Below are 15,491 nucleotides of genomic sequence, written 5' to 3' on the forward strand. Positions count from 1 at the left end.
CCTAGTAACGAGCAGCAACAGAGCGTTGAGCTGACCAGAAATTTTTGCTGGGAGAATGGAGCAAATCTCGACCAGGTGCGGGATTTTACCCCACGCCTGGCATAGAAACGTCCCCTTTTGATGTCGGGCGGTCTCGGATAGAACTGGGGCCTGCAGAAAATAATTCCCAGTCTGTAAGTAATGATCTGAAGCTGGTGTTTGTTATTAATCATGAAGAGAGTGAGTTTCTTTACAATTTGTGTCATGCTAGTTAGTCTAAAAATTTTGGAAGAGCGCCTGAGTTCAAGGCACGTGTAGCAAATGTTGATATCACTTGTATAGTGGACACTGCAGCTGAAATATTTGTTCTGAGTCTCGAGATTTGGAAGAAAATAAAGCAAAATTTGCCAGGGGGCATGTTACAAGCTACTCCGGAGGTACGACTTATTGATTTCGCTGGAAAAAGTCGAACTCGAGTTGTGGGAAAACGCAGAATCGTGCTGGAAATTGCTGAGAGCACCATACCTTTAGAAATTTTTGTTGTGAAGGATTTGCCTTCAGACTTATTATTGGATTATTCGTTCCTGCAGAAATATGAAGCAGAGATCAATCTAAAGCATAAGAAGTTGTATCTAATGGTGGATGGAGAGCCAATTGAGCAAGAGCTAGATGAAGATGATTCCGTTGATAAGCAAATGAGCGTCCGGAGGATTGAAGCTAGCTACGATAAATGGGCTATACCGCTAGAGGATATAAGGGAGAAGATTGACTCCAGTGAATTATTGGCTAAGGAACAAAGAGCCGAATTGTTCGAGATATTTATTGCACATAGGAAGGTGTTTTCAGAGAGGCCTGGCACTGCCAAGAACTTAGTCTGTGATATTCATTTGTCCAGTAACGTTCCAGTGAGTCAAAAACCGTACCCGATTCCAGTGGCAAAAAGAGCAAAACTAGAGGCTGAGCTGCAAAAATGGAAAGATTGGGAAATAATTGTGCCTTGTAACTCTCCGTACTTGAACCCGCTCATTGTTGTGGACAAACCGGATGGGTCTGTACGTCCGTGTGTAGATTTTCGGTTGTTGAATAAGTTTGTTATTGTTCCTAGAAGTTCTGTTGAACCAATAGACGAAGCACTTCAGAAATTTAAAGGTGCCAAGTACTTCACTAGTTTTGATTTTGTATCCGGGTATCTGCAGATTCCTGTAAAGCAAGAATGCCAGTCATACACTGCATTTTCTTATAAAGGAAGACAGTGGATGTTTACAAAAATGCCTTTCGGAATAGCTATCGCAGTTTCAGTTTTTGTTTCGGCTATGCATTCTATATTTGGGCCCGAAACTGATTCATTTCTGACCCAGTATATCGACGATTTATTACTGTTCGATTGTGATTTGCACGAACATTTCCGGCACATTAATTATGTTTTGACCAGACTAGAAGAAGTTGGAATGACGGTGAAGTTGAAGAAATGTGACTTAGTTAAGTCGGAAATATTATATTTAGGCCATATTGTTTCTGGGGATTCCATCCGAACTGATCCTAAGAAGAACGACGCCATTTTAAATTTTCCTAGGCCTAGAAATAGAAAAGACGTTAGGAAATTTTTGGGACTTGCCGGTTGGAGGAGAAAGTACATTGAAAATTTTGCAGTAAAAGTGCAACCACTTACTTATCTTTTGTCCAAAAATGTGAAGTTTCAATGGACAGAAGTAGAAAATGAAGCTTTCGAATTGACGAAACTTGATTTGGTTAGTGCACCTGCGCTATCGCAACCAGATTTTACTAAAGAATTTTGTCTACAGTCAGATGCATGTGGAAAAGGGCTTGGTTGCGTTTTGTTCCAGACAGATGGACATGATATTTTCGTTATCCAATATGCTAGCCGAAAGTTACGTAACAATGAACTTCATTTTTCTGTTCATGAACTTGAGTGCCTTGCTATATTATTTGGAATAGAACGCTTTGCAGTCTATCTTAAGGGGCGAAAATTTAAAATTTATACTGATCATAAAGGACTACAGTGGCTGCAAAATAGCAAAAATTGGAATAGTCGATTGACCCGTTGGTCTTTCAAAATCCAATCATATCAGTTCGAAATAGTGTATGTTAGTGGAAAAGAAAACATTATTCCTGATACGCTATCTAGATATCCTGTGAAAGCAGATACTGAGAGCAAACCGGAGTCTGATTGTCTGCATTAGCACATAAATTTTCTGTGGGAAGAAGATGAAGATGAAGAAGTGAGTGATTGGAAAGAAGCCCAGGCTAAAGATTCTTTTTGCAGTGAAATGATTGCTAAACTTCAGCAGCCTACTGAAAACGAAGATGCAGGCATGACCAGGTTACGGAAGTCCTTTAAACTTCATCATGGATTGCTGTTTAGAAGTTACAGTGGGGAGTCTCCACAGTACAAGTTGTGTGTTCCGAATTCCAGACGTCCCGAGCTGCTGAAAAAAGTTCATGATGACGGCGGTCATTTTGGTGTGGGAAAGTGTTATAGGCAATTGCAATCCCGATATTATTGGAAAAAAATGAAACCTGATATTTCTAACTATATCCGTGATTGCCTGATTTGTGCAAAAGTGAAGCCTGACAAGTTAGGTATCATGAAGGAAAAGCTGCACATTAGTGGAAAGGAACCTCATGAGATGCTTTCCATTGACCTTATTGGAAAGTTACCGCCTTTTTCAGGGTACTATTATATTCTCAGCCTTATAGATGTTTTTTCCAGGTTCGTCACAGTTTATCCTGTGCGGAAGGCTAGTACCGTTGAGATAATTCGATTAATGAAGGAGAGATATTTCGCCCATTATCCAGCTGTTAAACTAATTTTGTCGGATAGAGGATCCCAGTTCACTTCCAGGTCATGGCAGAGTTTCATCGAATCCATGGGAATGAAACATGTGTGTACGACGCCCTACCACCCTCAAGGAAACTTAGTAGAGAGAGCAAACCAAGAGATAACTCGTTTACTTAAGGTTTATTGCCAGCACGATCACCAGATTTGATCCAAGCATCTTTATGAAGTTGCCTGGTTAATTAACAATTCTCTTTCTGAAGTTACAGGATATTCACCCATTGAATTGTTTTTCCACCATTCAGTTCCACCACAAGTGCTAAGAGATTTTCCATGGCCTGTGTCAGAAGACGGTGAGAAAGACTGACAGAGTAAGGTTGTTCAAGTGCAGTTAAGGGAACGATATTCTGTGCAGAGGCGGAAACTGAAGCAGAAGTGCCATGCTTTGAAGTTAAAGGAGGATGACCTGGTGCTGCTAAGAAGTCATCGTCCAAGTTCAGCTGTTAACCGAACCATTTCCAAGTTGTTTTATTTGTGGACAGGACCGTTCATAGCTACTCAAGTGAAATTCAACACGGCAGTGTTATTGGACACAAAAACTCGTAAGGAAGTGTGCAAGGCAAATTTCGACAATTTGAAGATTTTTAATTGTTCTCCAGACATGAGGAAAATACTTTTAGAAGGTTGAATCCAAAATCTCCTAGACTGTGAGTGCTTCCACGAGTCGTCGTCGATTTTGTTTCTCAATGGAGGGGGCGATTGACATGTCCTTCCCGGACGTATGAACAGTCTGCTGAAGTGCATCATCCCGCCTGATAGATATGAATCTTAAAATAGAAGTTACGAGATTAATGGAAGTTCATGTGATAATTTTTGTGCTGCTGTTACTATGATTTTTAGTGCATTTCGTTATGATGTAAAATGTTGTTCTTAATTGCATAATCAAGATAAATATATTCTGAACCTAGATGTTAACACGTAAGTCCTGAGTTTGTTAATTTACTGCAAATCTTAATGTTTTCCCGTGCCCTGGGAGGTATCACGTGTATACCGATATACAGTCTCATGTTACTCATGCTCAATTTGTATTGAGATAAATTTATTCTTATGGATATTAATATGCTATAGTTGAACCTGGCACGACCGTGTCAATCTTCGAGATCAGCGTTTATTAGAAAACGATAAAAATCCATTTTCCTGGCAGGGTCTCCCTCCTCCAGAGCATGCACGGGTGTGTAGTGGTATCGATAAAGCCGTGCCGTATGCAAAGTGAACTACACTTTCCACTGACTCATGCCAAGTTGCTTGGCCACAACTCTCGTCGAAGTAGTGCCGTCTCTTTGAAAACACTAAAGTTCAAATCACAAACCCTGAGACCTTCTGTAAACAAAACCACCTGCATGCAGAAAGCATTGCAAACTCATAGAAGTAAAATAATCCACACGAAAATCCAGCGTTGTTACAGGATTCATTACGTAAGGTAAAACAATGGCCAATTTGTAGTATGGGATACGCTGCCGCAAATGACGTCTCACTTTAAACCCAATGCCCTTTCTTTTTTTACTTATTGCTTCACCTTTATGGTTAACTCTTTGCACCAGTAATCATTTCCCATAAATTTGGCTTCTTTCTTGCATGTGAATTGAATATATTTTACTTGCACTTTTTTAGACAAAATGATATAACATGGTAATGTATATTTCTAAGGATGATATAGATAGGAGTGTATTTGAAATTTGTTTGTCGATTTTATGTAAATTGTATCTTATGTAAATAAAATATATAATGGGCATAAACAGCCATATGCATTGCTGTAAGTCCAATATGATGATGATCAAATTCTAAAGCACTTACCAGTTCAAGGGTTCGAAATTCTTGCTGCGATTTATAATTATGTATATCGCAGAGGAAAAATACCACGTGGCTGGACCCAAAATATTGTGATACCTATTTTAAAACCAAACAAACCAACCATGCAAGCCTCTTCATATCGACCTATAGTTTTGATACCAGTTATGGCTAAACTATTCGAACGTACCCTCCAACATAGAATCGTTTGGACACTAGAAAAACGCCAATTTTTCCCATCCACACAATTAGGATTTCGCATCGGTCTTGGTAGTCAGGATGCTATTGCTACACTCACTGTTGCTATTCAAAATAGCCAACTCCTGAGACAATTTTGCTTCAGCTTATTTGTTGACATCGCTAAAGCATATGACTCCGTTGACATTTCAATATTATGCAATCTTCTTGATTCAATAAACATTCACCCGATTGTGGCTAAAATAGCTTGGAATCTATATCAGGAACGTATTCTGGTCTTCTGGTTTCATAATGATGTGAAGGGCCCGAGACTGGTTCGGAGCGGAATACCACAGGGCTCCCCTCTGAGTCCCCTCCTCTTTAACATTTACACCAAATATATACATCAAATACCAAGTGCCACTCACAACATCATTCAATATGCTGACGATTTTTGTTTTTATCAAAGTACATCAGACACCACACAAGGAATTTTAGAATTGCGCAACCTGATTCATACTCTACGTGTTCAATTATTATCTCGCGGTTTATCTTTTTCTGCCGAGAAATCAAAAATTATAATATTTAACCCTTATACATCAAACCGACACCCTAACAATCTGACACATATACTACAGATTCCGGTAGTATCTTCCTGTACTTACCTGGGGGTTTCCTTTGATAGAAAATTAGATTGGAAAGTCCATATTAACAAACTGCTAGCAAAAGGAAAACAAATAATCAATATTCTAAAAGGTTTGGCGAACACGAAATGGGGTGGACACCCCTCCATTATGACTTTGTTCTACAAAAATTGCTTTCGCTCTTTATTCGAGTATTCGGCACCCGTTTATGGTGGGACGATTGATACTTGGGCCGATAAAAATAGACATTTTACAGAGACAGGCACTCCGTGTTTGTCTAGGATTAATGAAATCTAGTCCAAATATTAGTGTCTACAACGAGAGCGCTGAACAGGCCCTTTCATTTAGACGCCAGTATTCTACTACGAAATTTCTATTTAAAATATGGGAAAGACAAAACCATCCTTTCAATAAAGCATTTGCAATACAACGACAACTGGGTGAAACTTTACCCTTGGATAGATCATGTTCTAGATATTATTTTTTGTATTGTTACAACATAGATAGAGAAGCATATCACTTAAGTTACACTATAGAAAATCCCTTGATTTACACTTTGAAGATTCCTACCGAGTCACCTGTCAATGTCAATTATGTTGATTTCGGTCGACATGAATATTATAAAGAAATTTGGCCAGACTATGACTTCATATACACTGACGGATCAAAAGATGACGAACATGTCGGCTGCGCATTCTACGCACCCTGCCAAAACATAGTCAGACAATTCTCCTTACCGCAAGACATGTCCATATTTTCGGCAGAATGTTATGCCATACACCAGGCATTGCTCTATGCCCGTGGAGCGGATTTAAAAAAACTCTAATTCTAACTGACGCAATGAGTGTTTTATTTACACTCGATCGTTGTGGAAAAGATGCATACCGCATGCCCATTCTCCCGTCCCTGATCTTACAAACTACATTAAATCTCCGCCAAAATGATCAACGAGTGCAATTTACGTACGTAAAAGCTCATAGCAATCTTAATATATATCAGGATTTAGTGGACCAATACGCAAAAAAGGCAAAGAACACTCCTTTTCCTACTCCCCTTCGTTTATCCTATAGGTACTGATCTTCTACCCCGAGTTAAAATGAAACTTAATTCCCAATGGGAAGCTCGGGCACTTAATCAAATTGCAAATACGACCACTTATAAATGGTACGCAGAAAAGGTAGTCAGTCGACCCTGGTTTCATAAACTAAAACTTCCTCGTGAAGTGATAACTTTCACACTTCGCCTACGAACGGGACACGTTTGCACAAACGAACACCTAGCAAGACTGCATCAAAATCCCTCCCCTGCTTGTGATTGCGGAGAAAACAAACAAACGCCAGTTCATCTCTTCTTCCATTGCCCGTTAAGAAGCAAATACAGACACGCTCTTTTTAACTGTTTACACAGAGCCAAAATACCATTTCCCATATCCATACCATCCCTATTATCGTCTCCTTCACCGCGTACGATGTGGATATTATATAGTTTTGCCAGACAGAATGGTATTCAATTTTGAAATTTGTGTGTATGTTCAAGCTTCTGATCAGTACTAAAATACAGTGAAGTGTAATATTATAATATCTTTACGACCACAACTTACTATGACTTCGATTCAATGGTACTTCTGCTCACAAGTGTACTACATCGCAGACCTTTGACCAAAACTGCCATATACCCGGCGGTAAGGGTCACGAAGAAGAAGAAGAAGAAGAAGAAGATGATGATGATCAAAACAAGACAAAGAAAGTTCGTAAATTTATTGTGGTTGGAAACTTTGACAAGCATCCTAATAACTATTTTTGTTCCACCAAATATAGTGCACTTCGTAAAATAACTTGGTGACATGGCAAGGCAAGATAAGTGTGAACATTTTGTAGTAATATCCATTGTAACTTTCAATGAGCTTAGATATTTGTGTACATAATGATATTTTATATCATTGGTTATTTTCTAAAAATAATCATGTGAACAGCAAGGAAGTAGTGCAACTTAGTAATATTGCCTGACTTATCCTTAGAAAAATAACATGCCGAGTTCTATGCGTGAGGGAAAGTCTCCGTTTACTCCGAGCTTGTTTTCAAAACACCAGCAAGGACAGCCTTTGAAAAGGGGTGAGAAACAGATTCTACTCAATATTTATGTAACGTTCTGTCAGTGGTATCCTGAGAAACCAGTAAATGAAGTGGTTAAGTTGGTATCCCAGTGCAGTGGTGTGTCAGTGTCTGCAGTTTTAAGGGTTATGAAAGAGAGAATGACCGGGAGAGTAACAATGTATGCTGCTGCATATTCGTCTGATGTTTTGAGAGCGGGTTCTCACATTCAGAGGCTCTTATATAAAATGAATAGGTGCGGCGAACTATGAGTGTAACAGCAGATGATTGCGGTCATGAATCAGCTGACGCGGAGTGATACATCGAATGGGTGAGACCGTTTGTTTACAGAAGGTCTCAGGGTTGGTGATTTACACTATACAGTGTTTCCTCCTCCGCTTCAGGAGCAAACTCGCGAGGTCTGCCTGCATCGAATTGCCGTCGTCGAACCGAACCGGTTTTCCGGATGCGCCGATGTCATACAAAACACTTGTGCGTCTGGTAAACGGCGATTAGGGAAACGACGCTCGTATTCTCTTCGTGCTGTAGCCGCCTCACCATCACAAAACCCGTAACTACAAAATATCAGCGTATTCTTCATTGTCGAATGCAGCCATTGTTGAACAGCACAATAACAACATTAGCATCTATTCTATTACTTATTGATTTCGTTGCGAGGCTACGCAAAGTAGATTTATGTAGATCAGCCACTTTCAACCTTAGATAGGCTCTTAGATACTGCCATCTAGTGAGCTGCATGATTCACATTTGTATAACTTGTTTACGTGATAAGGCAAGTATTGTCCTATAGTGGGCGTACAATGTAACATCTAACAGCCAAAGCGTAACAGCGGCCCAGATATCGCGCTTCTAAGGAAATTAACATGAAAATGAATGAAGTATTATTTCTTGAACACAAATGTGAATGTTAGCAACATTTGTACCTTGTTGGATAGCTGATGGCACAAGGAAGTAACTTAAGTAATTTGTACGCTTCGTATCATACCATTTTTGTTATTAATACGTTGCCAAGTAAACTAAGAGTGCATTTCTTTATCACCACTTGTAAGTTTAGACCCACCCGTTACTTACATGTAATTGTTATTTGGGACAAACCTTTTTTTCAACGAACCACTTTATTTGTTAGCTATCAGAAAACGCTTAAATAAGTGCCATACAATGAGCTGTTTTTCTCAATTCGTATTTTTATGTGGAAAATTGTAATTTAAAAAAATCGATTATCTCCAAAACTACTAATTTTCGGACGGGCTATCATATGGTCAAATTTATTTACAAATTGCCTGTACTTTAACACCTTTGAGGGAATACATCTAATTACAGGTCACCCTGTATATACGTGTACAATATCTAGGTATTCAGTGTGTAGTTTTCTCATTTTATACTAACTGGCTAAATATAAAATCGGAGAGAAGAAGTTAATTTATTTCTTGCTTCTTCCAGGTCAATAACGCAGGAATTCTGAAGCATGGAGGCATAGAAAACACAAGCCTGGAAGATTTTGAAACCGTCCTAGATGTCAATGTCAAGTCTGTTTTCGTCCTGACAAAACTTGCGATCCCACACCTACTAAAAACTAAAGGGAACATTGTGAATGTCTCAAGCTTGTCGGGGATTAGAACTGTAAGTATATATTATTACTGCAGTATGTACTGTACATATACAAGAATTAGGATGATTCAAAAGTGAGAACACTTACAGATCATATTTCTATCTTATTACTGCTACAGGCCCGTAGGGCGGGGTAAGCTGGGGGCGCGGGGAAGGGGGACTGAAACCTAGAGAAATTTACACTTGGCAAGGTAAGGGGAGAAGGAAAACATCCAAGGTGTTACCCCAGCTTTGCTTCCATCGAATATTTTCAAGGGATGAAGTGACCCTAGATACTTCTTTTGAAGGGGTGTCAGGACGTTGAGTTGGTGTTTTAAGTCCACCTTATGCACAGTAAAGCCAATCGGGACTGGACCTACGGTTTAAAGGCCATGTGCCTCCACCGGGTATCGAACCCGGGACCCCTTTACTACAAGGCGACGACGCTACCACTGCGCCATCGGGAAGGCCGTAAGGGTCAGGACATTAAAACAGATGCCACCATTCAACCTGGTACAATTATTATTCTTATCCTCAGTGGCACAACCACAGGGGGGCAGTGAGGGCATTGGGCCCCAACCTTGGACGGGAGATGAGTTCTAGGGCGGGCAAGGGGCCAAGTATACTCGCAGGGGGCAATTCAAGTTCAGAACCGTAGCTAGAGACGGCGGGAGTTGGCCCTAGAAGCCGAACGATCTAAATAAAAGTAAGTTTTAAAATTGATTGATTGATTTGTGGTAACTGAAATATTCTTAAATTTCTTAACCTTATTTCAAATCAGAAATACAAACTACGAATCTTTCGATATAACCTACATATCTTTTTAGTTTTCCTTTGCGTCCTCATTTCAGAATTTGTAGGATGTAAATATCACAAACCGTAGAAGAAGAAAATGTCGAAGGACACACATAAGATGTCGGTGCTTGGTTGGTTGGTGGGGAGGAGGGGGTTTAAGCTACAATGCTGCCTAGGGCGCCAAAATATTTAGCTACGGGGTTTTACTGTTACATAAATGCCAGAACAGCAGTTGCGAAATCCTAATTGAACATGGGGAGATTCCCCCACCAACAATCTTGTCCTGAAAAATCCCCCAACCAAAAGTTCCCGGAGGGAAAAGTATTTGTTATAACAACAAAGATACACAATTAGTTTTGATTTCAAATAATTACACACATAAAAGAGTGAGGGAGGGATAATGTCTGTCTCTGCCTGTGTTTGTGAGTGTGAGTGTTTGTTTCATGCTGCTTCTTCTTCTCTTCTCTTCTCTTCTCTCTCTCTCTCTCTCTCTCTCTCTCTCTCTCTCTTTCTTTTAAGAGACCATTAACAGATCTACACTAATAACAATATATACACGATACAAGTAAAACAAGAATGTAAAGATGTAAGTAACAAATGAATTCCTTTATATATATATATATATATATATATATATATATATATGAATATAAATATTTCGTGATTTATTTTTACATACAATAACCAATAACAATAAAACAATAAATATACATCATACAATAATTCATATATATGTGTGTGTGAATTAAGATATCCTCCTCCTCAGCTACAAGGTTTTTTTAGAATAGTAGTATTCTCCTAGTATTAACCGTCTATCCTTTGCTCGTCTAGTTTCCAGGGATTATTGCGTACACTGTGAGCAAAGCGGCACTGGACCAGTTAACCCAGGCGGTGGCCCTTGAACTGGCCGGGAGGGGAGTCCGGGTGAACTCCGTCAATCCAGCCGTCATCATCACGGACATCCACAGAAGAGCAGGGATGAGTGAGCAGGTGTACCAGGAGGTTAGTTCGATATTATGCCCATAAAGTTGAAATGAAGTCATGCCGTGAGGGCATATAGGTGTGGATAATGCTCCATACATTCTCGACCAGAGCGGTGGTGGTAAGTAGTGCTATATTCACACACCACCAACAGTGGCGGCGCCAGGATTAATCGTCTAAGGGTACTGAGGGGGTGCGGAAAGAAATTTAGGGGGTGCAACGTTGAAAATAAAGAAAACATGAAATATGCATGCATGTTTTAGTCCCTAAATCAAATATCAATCAACTTTAGTAGGCATCTATGATAATATGCTAACGAAACTGAAGAATACTAACCACTTGCTTCATTTTTGCCTGATTTTAACACAAGAACGAAATTTGGAAATTTGAAAAGAACATCTTGTACAAGGGAGGCCAATGACAAATAAGGACAACTGGAGAATTTTTCTATGGAAAGGCAAGCAAGGCAATGCATTTTTCCACGGAGGGGGGTCGAGGCATATTTTTCCTCCAAATAGTGTTGCTTGCTGTCTCTAAAAAAATCATTCAGTTTGAAGTTACCATGTTCCTGCAAAGCTCGTATAATAATTATAATATACCGGGTGTCCCAGAAGTCTTTCCCTGATTACAAACTTCATTCATATCCGCTATATGCAATGTATAGATGTGAAAGTGGTGCCAAAATGTTGGAAAACTAACGAAGTTTTTTGTTCCAGGTTTCAGTAACGTGGCTGTAGTGTAGCAGTGTTAGTGCCCAGGAAACCGAAATGTTCACAAATCAGGAAAAATCTCAGTGTGTCACGACACCCGGTCACCAATAACAGTGCAGAGGAACTTTCAAACAACTTATGGAAAGATGCCGCCCGATGTAGAGAGCATTAAGTTGTTGTATCACAAGTTCAAGACCACAGAATCTGTTGCTGACTTACCGAGAAGTGGCCGAACCATCAACCTCAGCGATATCAAACAACGTAAAACATCAGCCAAAAAGTTATCTTTATGATATCTTACACAAACGTTTATTTTTTCGTGCATGCAAAGTGCAAATTGTACAGGCTTTGTTGCTTATGATACCAGGGGACACACTGAGCTTTTTCCTGATTTGTGAACATTTCCGGTTTCCTGGGCACTGATATTGCTACACTGCAGCCACGTTACTGAAACCTCGGGCCCTCCCCGAAACATATTTCTAGATACGTGCCTGTGTATACCATATGAATATTTTGGGATAGTTTCACATTACATACACAGAGCAACTGAAAGTCGTTTCATTCGTTCAATGTTCTTGTTTTACAGTACCTGGAGAATTCCAAAGCGATACATCCGTTAGGGAGAGTGGGGACGGTTCAGGACGTGGCCAATGCCATAGCCTACTTAGCCTCAGACGACGCATCATTTGTGACTGGAGTCTTGTTGCCTGTCGACGCTGGTCTAGGCATCGCCTGCGTCCGTTAACATCTAAATATACCGAGAAACAAGGTTATTTTTCCGAAGTTCGTTATTTACAGATATACCTGTTCTCATATTTGTGTATTCTTTTTAAAAGTGAGTTTTTTGTATTCATGCAAGAAGAACCCGTGCCAGAACAAAACTTGTGTACATGCTTGATACTACAAATGAATATATGTTGCTTGCATAAAACGTTTGTTATTAAGACCAGGGGCGGCGCGTGTCTTTCCAGGCAGGCAGGGCACATTTCGGGGGGGGGGGGCAGATAACATCTAAATTTTTCTTTAAGGTTTTTGAGAAGAGTTCCTTGACATAGAGTAAGTAAATTGTTCGAACAATGGGTCACTATTTGGAATGAAATGTAACAAATTCCGATCTAATATCAATAACTAACTAGGATTGGGTTGGTGTTTTAAGTCCACTTTATGCACAGTAAGGCTAATCGGGACTGGACCTACAGTTTAAAGTGGGATCCGAACCACTTGTGCCTCCACCGGGTATCGAACCCGGGACCCCTTGATTACAAGGCAATGACGCTACCACTGCGCCATGGGGGAGGCCAACTAACTAGGAAGATGATGCACCGTTAAGTTCAGTTACAACACTTTTCATTGTCCATGTACCCCCAAAAAAGTTCGTTTATACTTACGAAGATAATCTGCATGTCAAGTTGTCTGGAACACAGACACAACCACACAAATAAATACACACGTACAGTAACTATAAACTCTTTCACTCGCGAAAAAAAAAACTAATTATTTCATAAGCGATCAACACGCATACAGATGGAACGCAACGCAAACTCACACACTTCAAATCCAAATCCGTATACAATGGAAAGGAAGGAGGATCTTTTTGAAAATACCGAGGGACTAGTTTGTACAATAAAAAGTGTTGTCAACTTTTCAGGTCGCCGGAACAAGCGCGAAGAAAAGCATTCGAGGGATTTTTTCTAGCTTAATGCTTCTGCATCTTACTGAGGAAGGTGAAAGCACGAAGGCTGGAAGAACGAAATGAAGTGCCTGCCAAGAGTAGGAAACACTGAACGGGGAATAAGGCAAACATGAAAGGGCAGGGCACCTCGTTCACTGCCCAGAGACGGCTACGAATTTTGCGCTTTTCCATTGTGAGGGAGTACCGTCCTTTGCCTATGCTGTAAAGCTTTGGATCAGTTAGTGACGTCACGTCTCAGGGCAGAGTTGAGATCTGACTCTCTCCAACAGGCCGCAGAAATATATTAGCCTCGCACAGGGTGCACACCCTGTACATCTGGTTGCAGTAACGTAGGAGTGGAGGGAAAAAAATAGTTATATACCGATCGTATCTTCAGATGAACTTTTTTATGTTAAAATTGTTGTGGGGCAGTGTCCTAGTTGCCCTTTATCTAGCATCGCCACTGATTAAGACAGTTCAAACTCAAATAGCAATAAAGCATAATTTGGAGGTAGTTTCCTTTATCAGTCATAGTTGCCAGGCTAAGGGTGGCAAGAAGAAACCAAACACTCCATTAATTTAACCACATTTACATTTCTCGACAAATTTTGAAGGAACTAATATAATTTGGAGAGCTTATAAATTCCTAAAAACACACACACATAATACGTGTGTGTGTGTCATATATATATATATATATATTTAACTTCTGCATGATGTGATAACACAAATGATGTGATAAAATTCCCATAATATTTAATAGAAATAGTTTAATTGATCAATGGACACTCACAAACATCCATGTCCAGGTCGGGATTCGAACCCGGAACCCCGGGCATTGTAGCCGGCTAAAGATATATATGTATACGTATGTATGTATGTATGTGAGTGTATAGCTATATATATATATATCCCGACCTGGACATGGATGCAGGGCCGTAGGTAGAGGTGGGCAGGGGGCAACTGCCCCCCCCTTGAGAGCCTGCTCTGCCCCCCTTGTGAAAAATACAGAACACATTCCTACCTGAAATTCTCACTAATGTTTAAAATTGTATCATGTGTTACTCTAGGGATTCCGTATAATGTCGTATCAGGATTGGAGGGATTCCCTTCCAGATTCAGACTTCGGGAAATTATTTCCCAATTTTCAGTATCTAGAACAGTTTGACATTTTGAGTAGTCTTGTATTCATGGTGCCGAATGTGTTCCGATCTTTTTTTTCTTGGATGTGTTGCTATGAACTTGGAACTGCTTCAATTTTTGTTTCCCAAGTCTACCTCTTGGTAATAGTGATTCATGTGGTAGAGGAAGGGAGTGGATATTTGAATCTTATTACTTAGCGTTGCTTTTCTACCACTTCTAGCTAACCGCAATAATGAATGATGACGTGAAATTGATGAAGAGATACTCAGAGATAGTGCCGCAACCACAGGGGGCAGGGTCCATATTCCCCCCCCCTCCCGACCTTGGACGGAAGTTCATTCTAGGGGAAGCAAACATTGAAGTAAAAAAACAAGACTAGGAGAATCTAAGAATAGCAGGAAAATTGGATACTCATGATGGAATTAGTTTTTACGTGTTCCTTGCATTTTTCTTCCAGGCGGCCAAGGGTACTTGCAAGGAGCACAGAGGGGAAGTTGACCTCCCTTCGATTTCAAATTTTATACAAATAAAAATACATTTCGTAAAATTTTCTTGCTCGCTTCGTTCGCAGTGTCTCCTATTCTTATAGTTCAAGTTCAGAGCCATAGTTATATGGGGTGGCGGTAGTCGGCCCTGAGAGCCAAACGATCATATGAAAAAAGAATATTAAGGAGAATGCCATGGCGCCCCCGTAAAATTATTTGCACCCTATTAAAACATTTCTTTCTATGAAACTTAATATCAAATGTTAATAATTGCACTGTAATCCAAGAAGTCATTGATCAATCAAGGGATTCCTATTTGTTTGTCAGGTGTCGAAACATGTATTTCAACTATAATATAATACAATTCACACAATATTTTGCAAAATGGTTAACATAACCAGTAGGCAATCATTGTCTGTAGTGATGCAAGAGTCTCCCCTTTGAAGGAAATAGAGTCCGTGGTGGACTAAGGGACCCATGTTTTAGCAAGGTCAAAAAGGTATTACAATTTTTTACACAAGAAGACTGCTAGTTGCGAAAATCATTAAATCTTTTTTCGAAC

At 39.9% G+C, this 15,491-nt stretch overlaps 1 protein-coding gene across 3 annotated transcripts in view; it reads left to right on the top strand.

Annotated features, from left to right (window-relative positions):
* The window catches only part of LOC146001889 (3-oxoacyl-[acyl-carrier-protein] reductase FabG-like), a 76,764-nt gene that overhangs the window by 41,826 nt on the left and 19,447 nt on the right, over positions 1-15,491 (top strand). Inside the window, exons 5-7 of one of the 3 annotated variants that reach the window (XM_083139599.1) lie at positions 8,997-9,176; positions 10,770-10,940; positions 12,216-12,398. In XM_083139599.1, coding sequence (XP_082995725.1) covers positions 8,997-9,176; positions 10,770-10,940; positions 12,216-12,374 — 510 coding nt within the window. In that variant the 3' untranslated portion in view covers positions 12,375-12,398. Of the gene's footprint in view, positions 1-8,996; positions 9,177-10,769; positions 10,941-12,215; positions 12,403-15,491 lie in introns of those variants that run through there. The other 2 variants (XM_083139598.1, XM_083139600.1) reach the window with 2 other exon arrangements.

Source organism: Lepisma saccharinum, chromosome 18, assembly GCF_977018435.1.
Source record: "Lepisma saccharinum chromosome 18, izLepSacc3.1, whole genome shotgun sequence".
Classification (NCBI taxonomy): Eukaryota; Metazoa; Arthropoda; class Insecta; order Zygentoma; family Lepismatidae; genus Lepisma; species Lepisma saccharinum.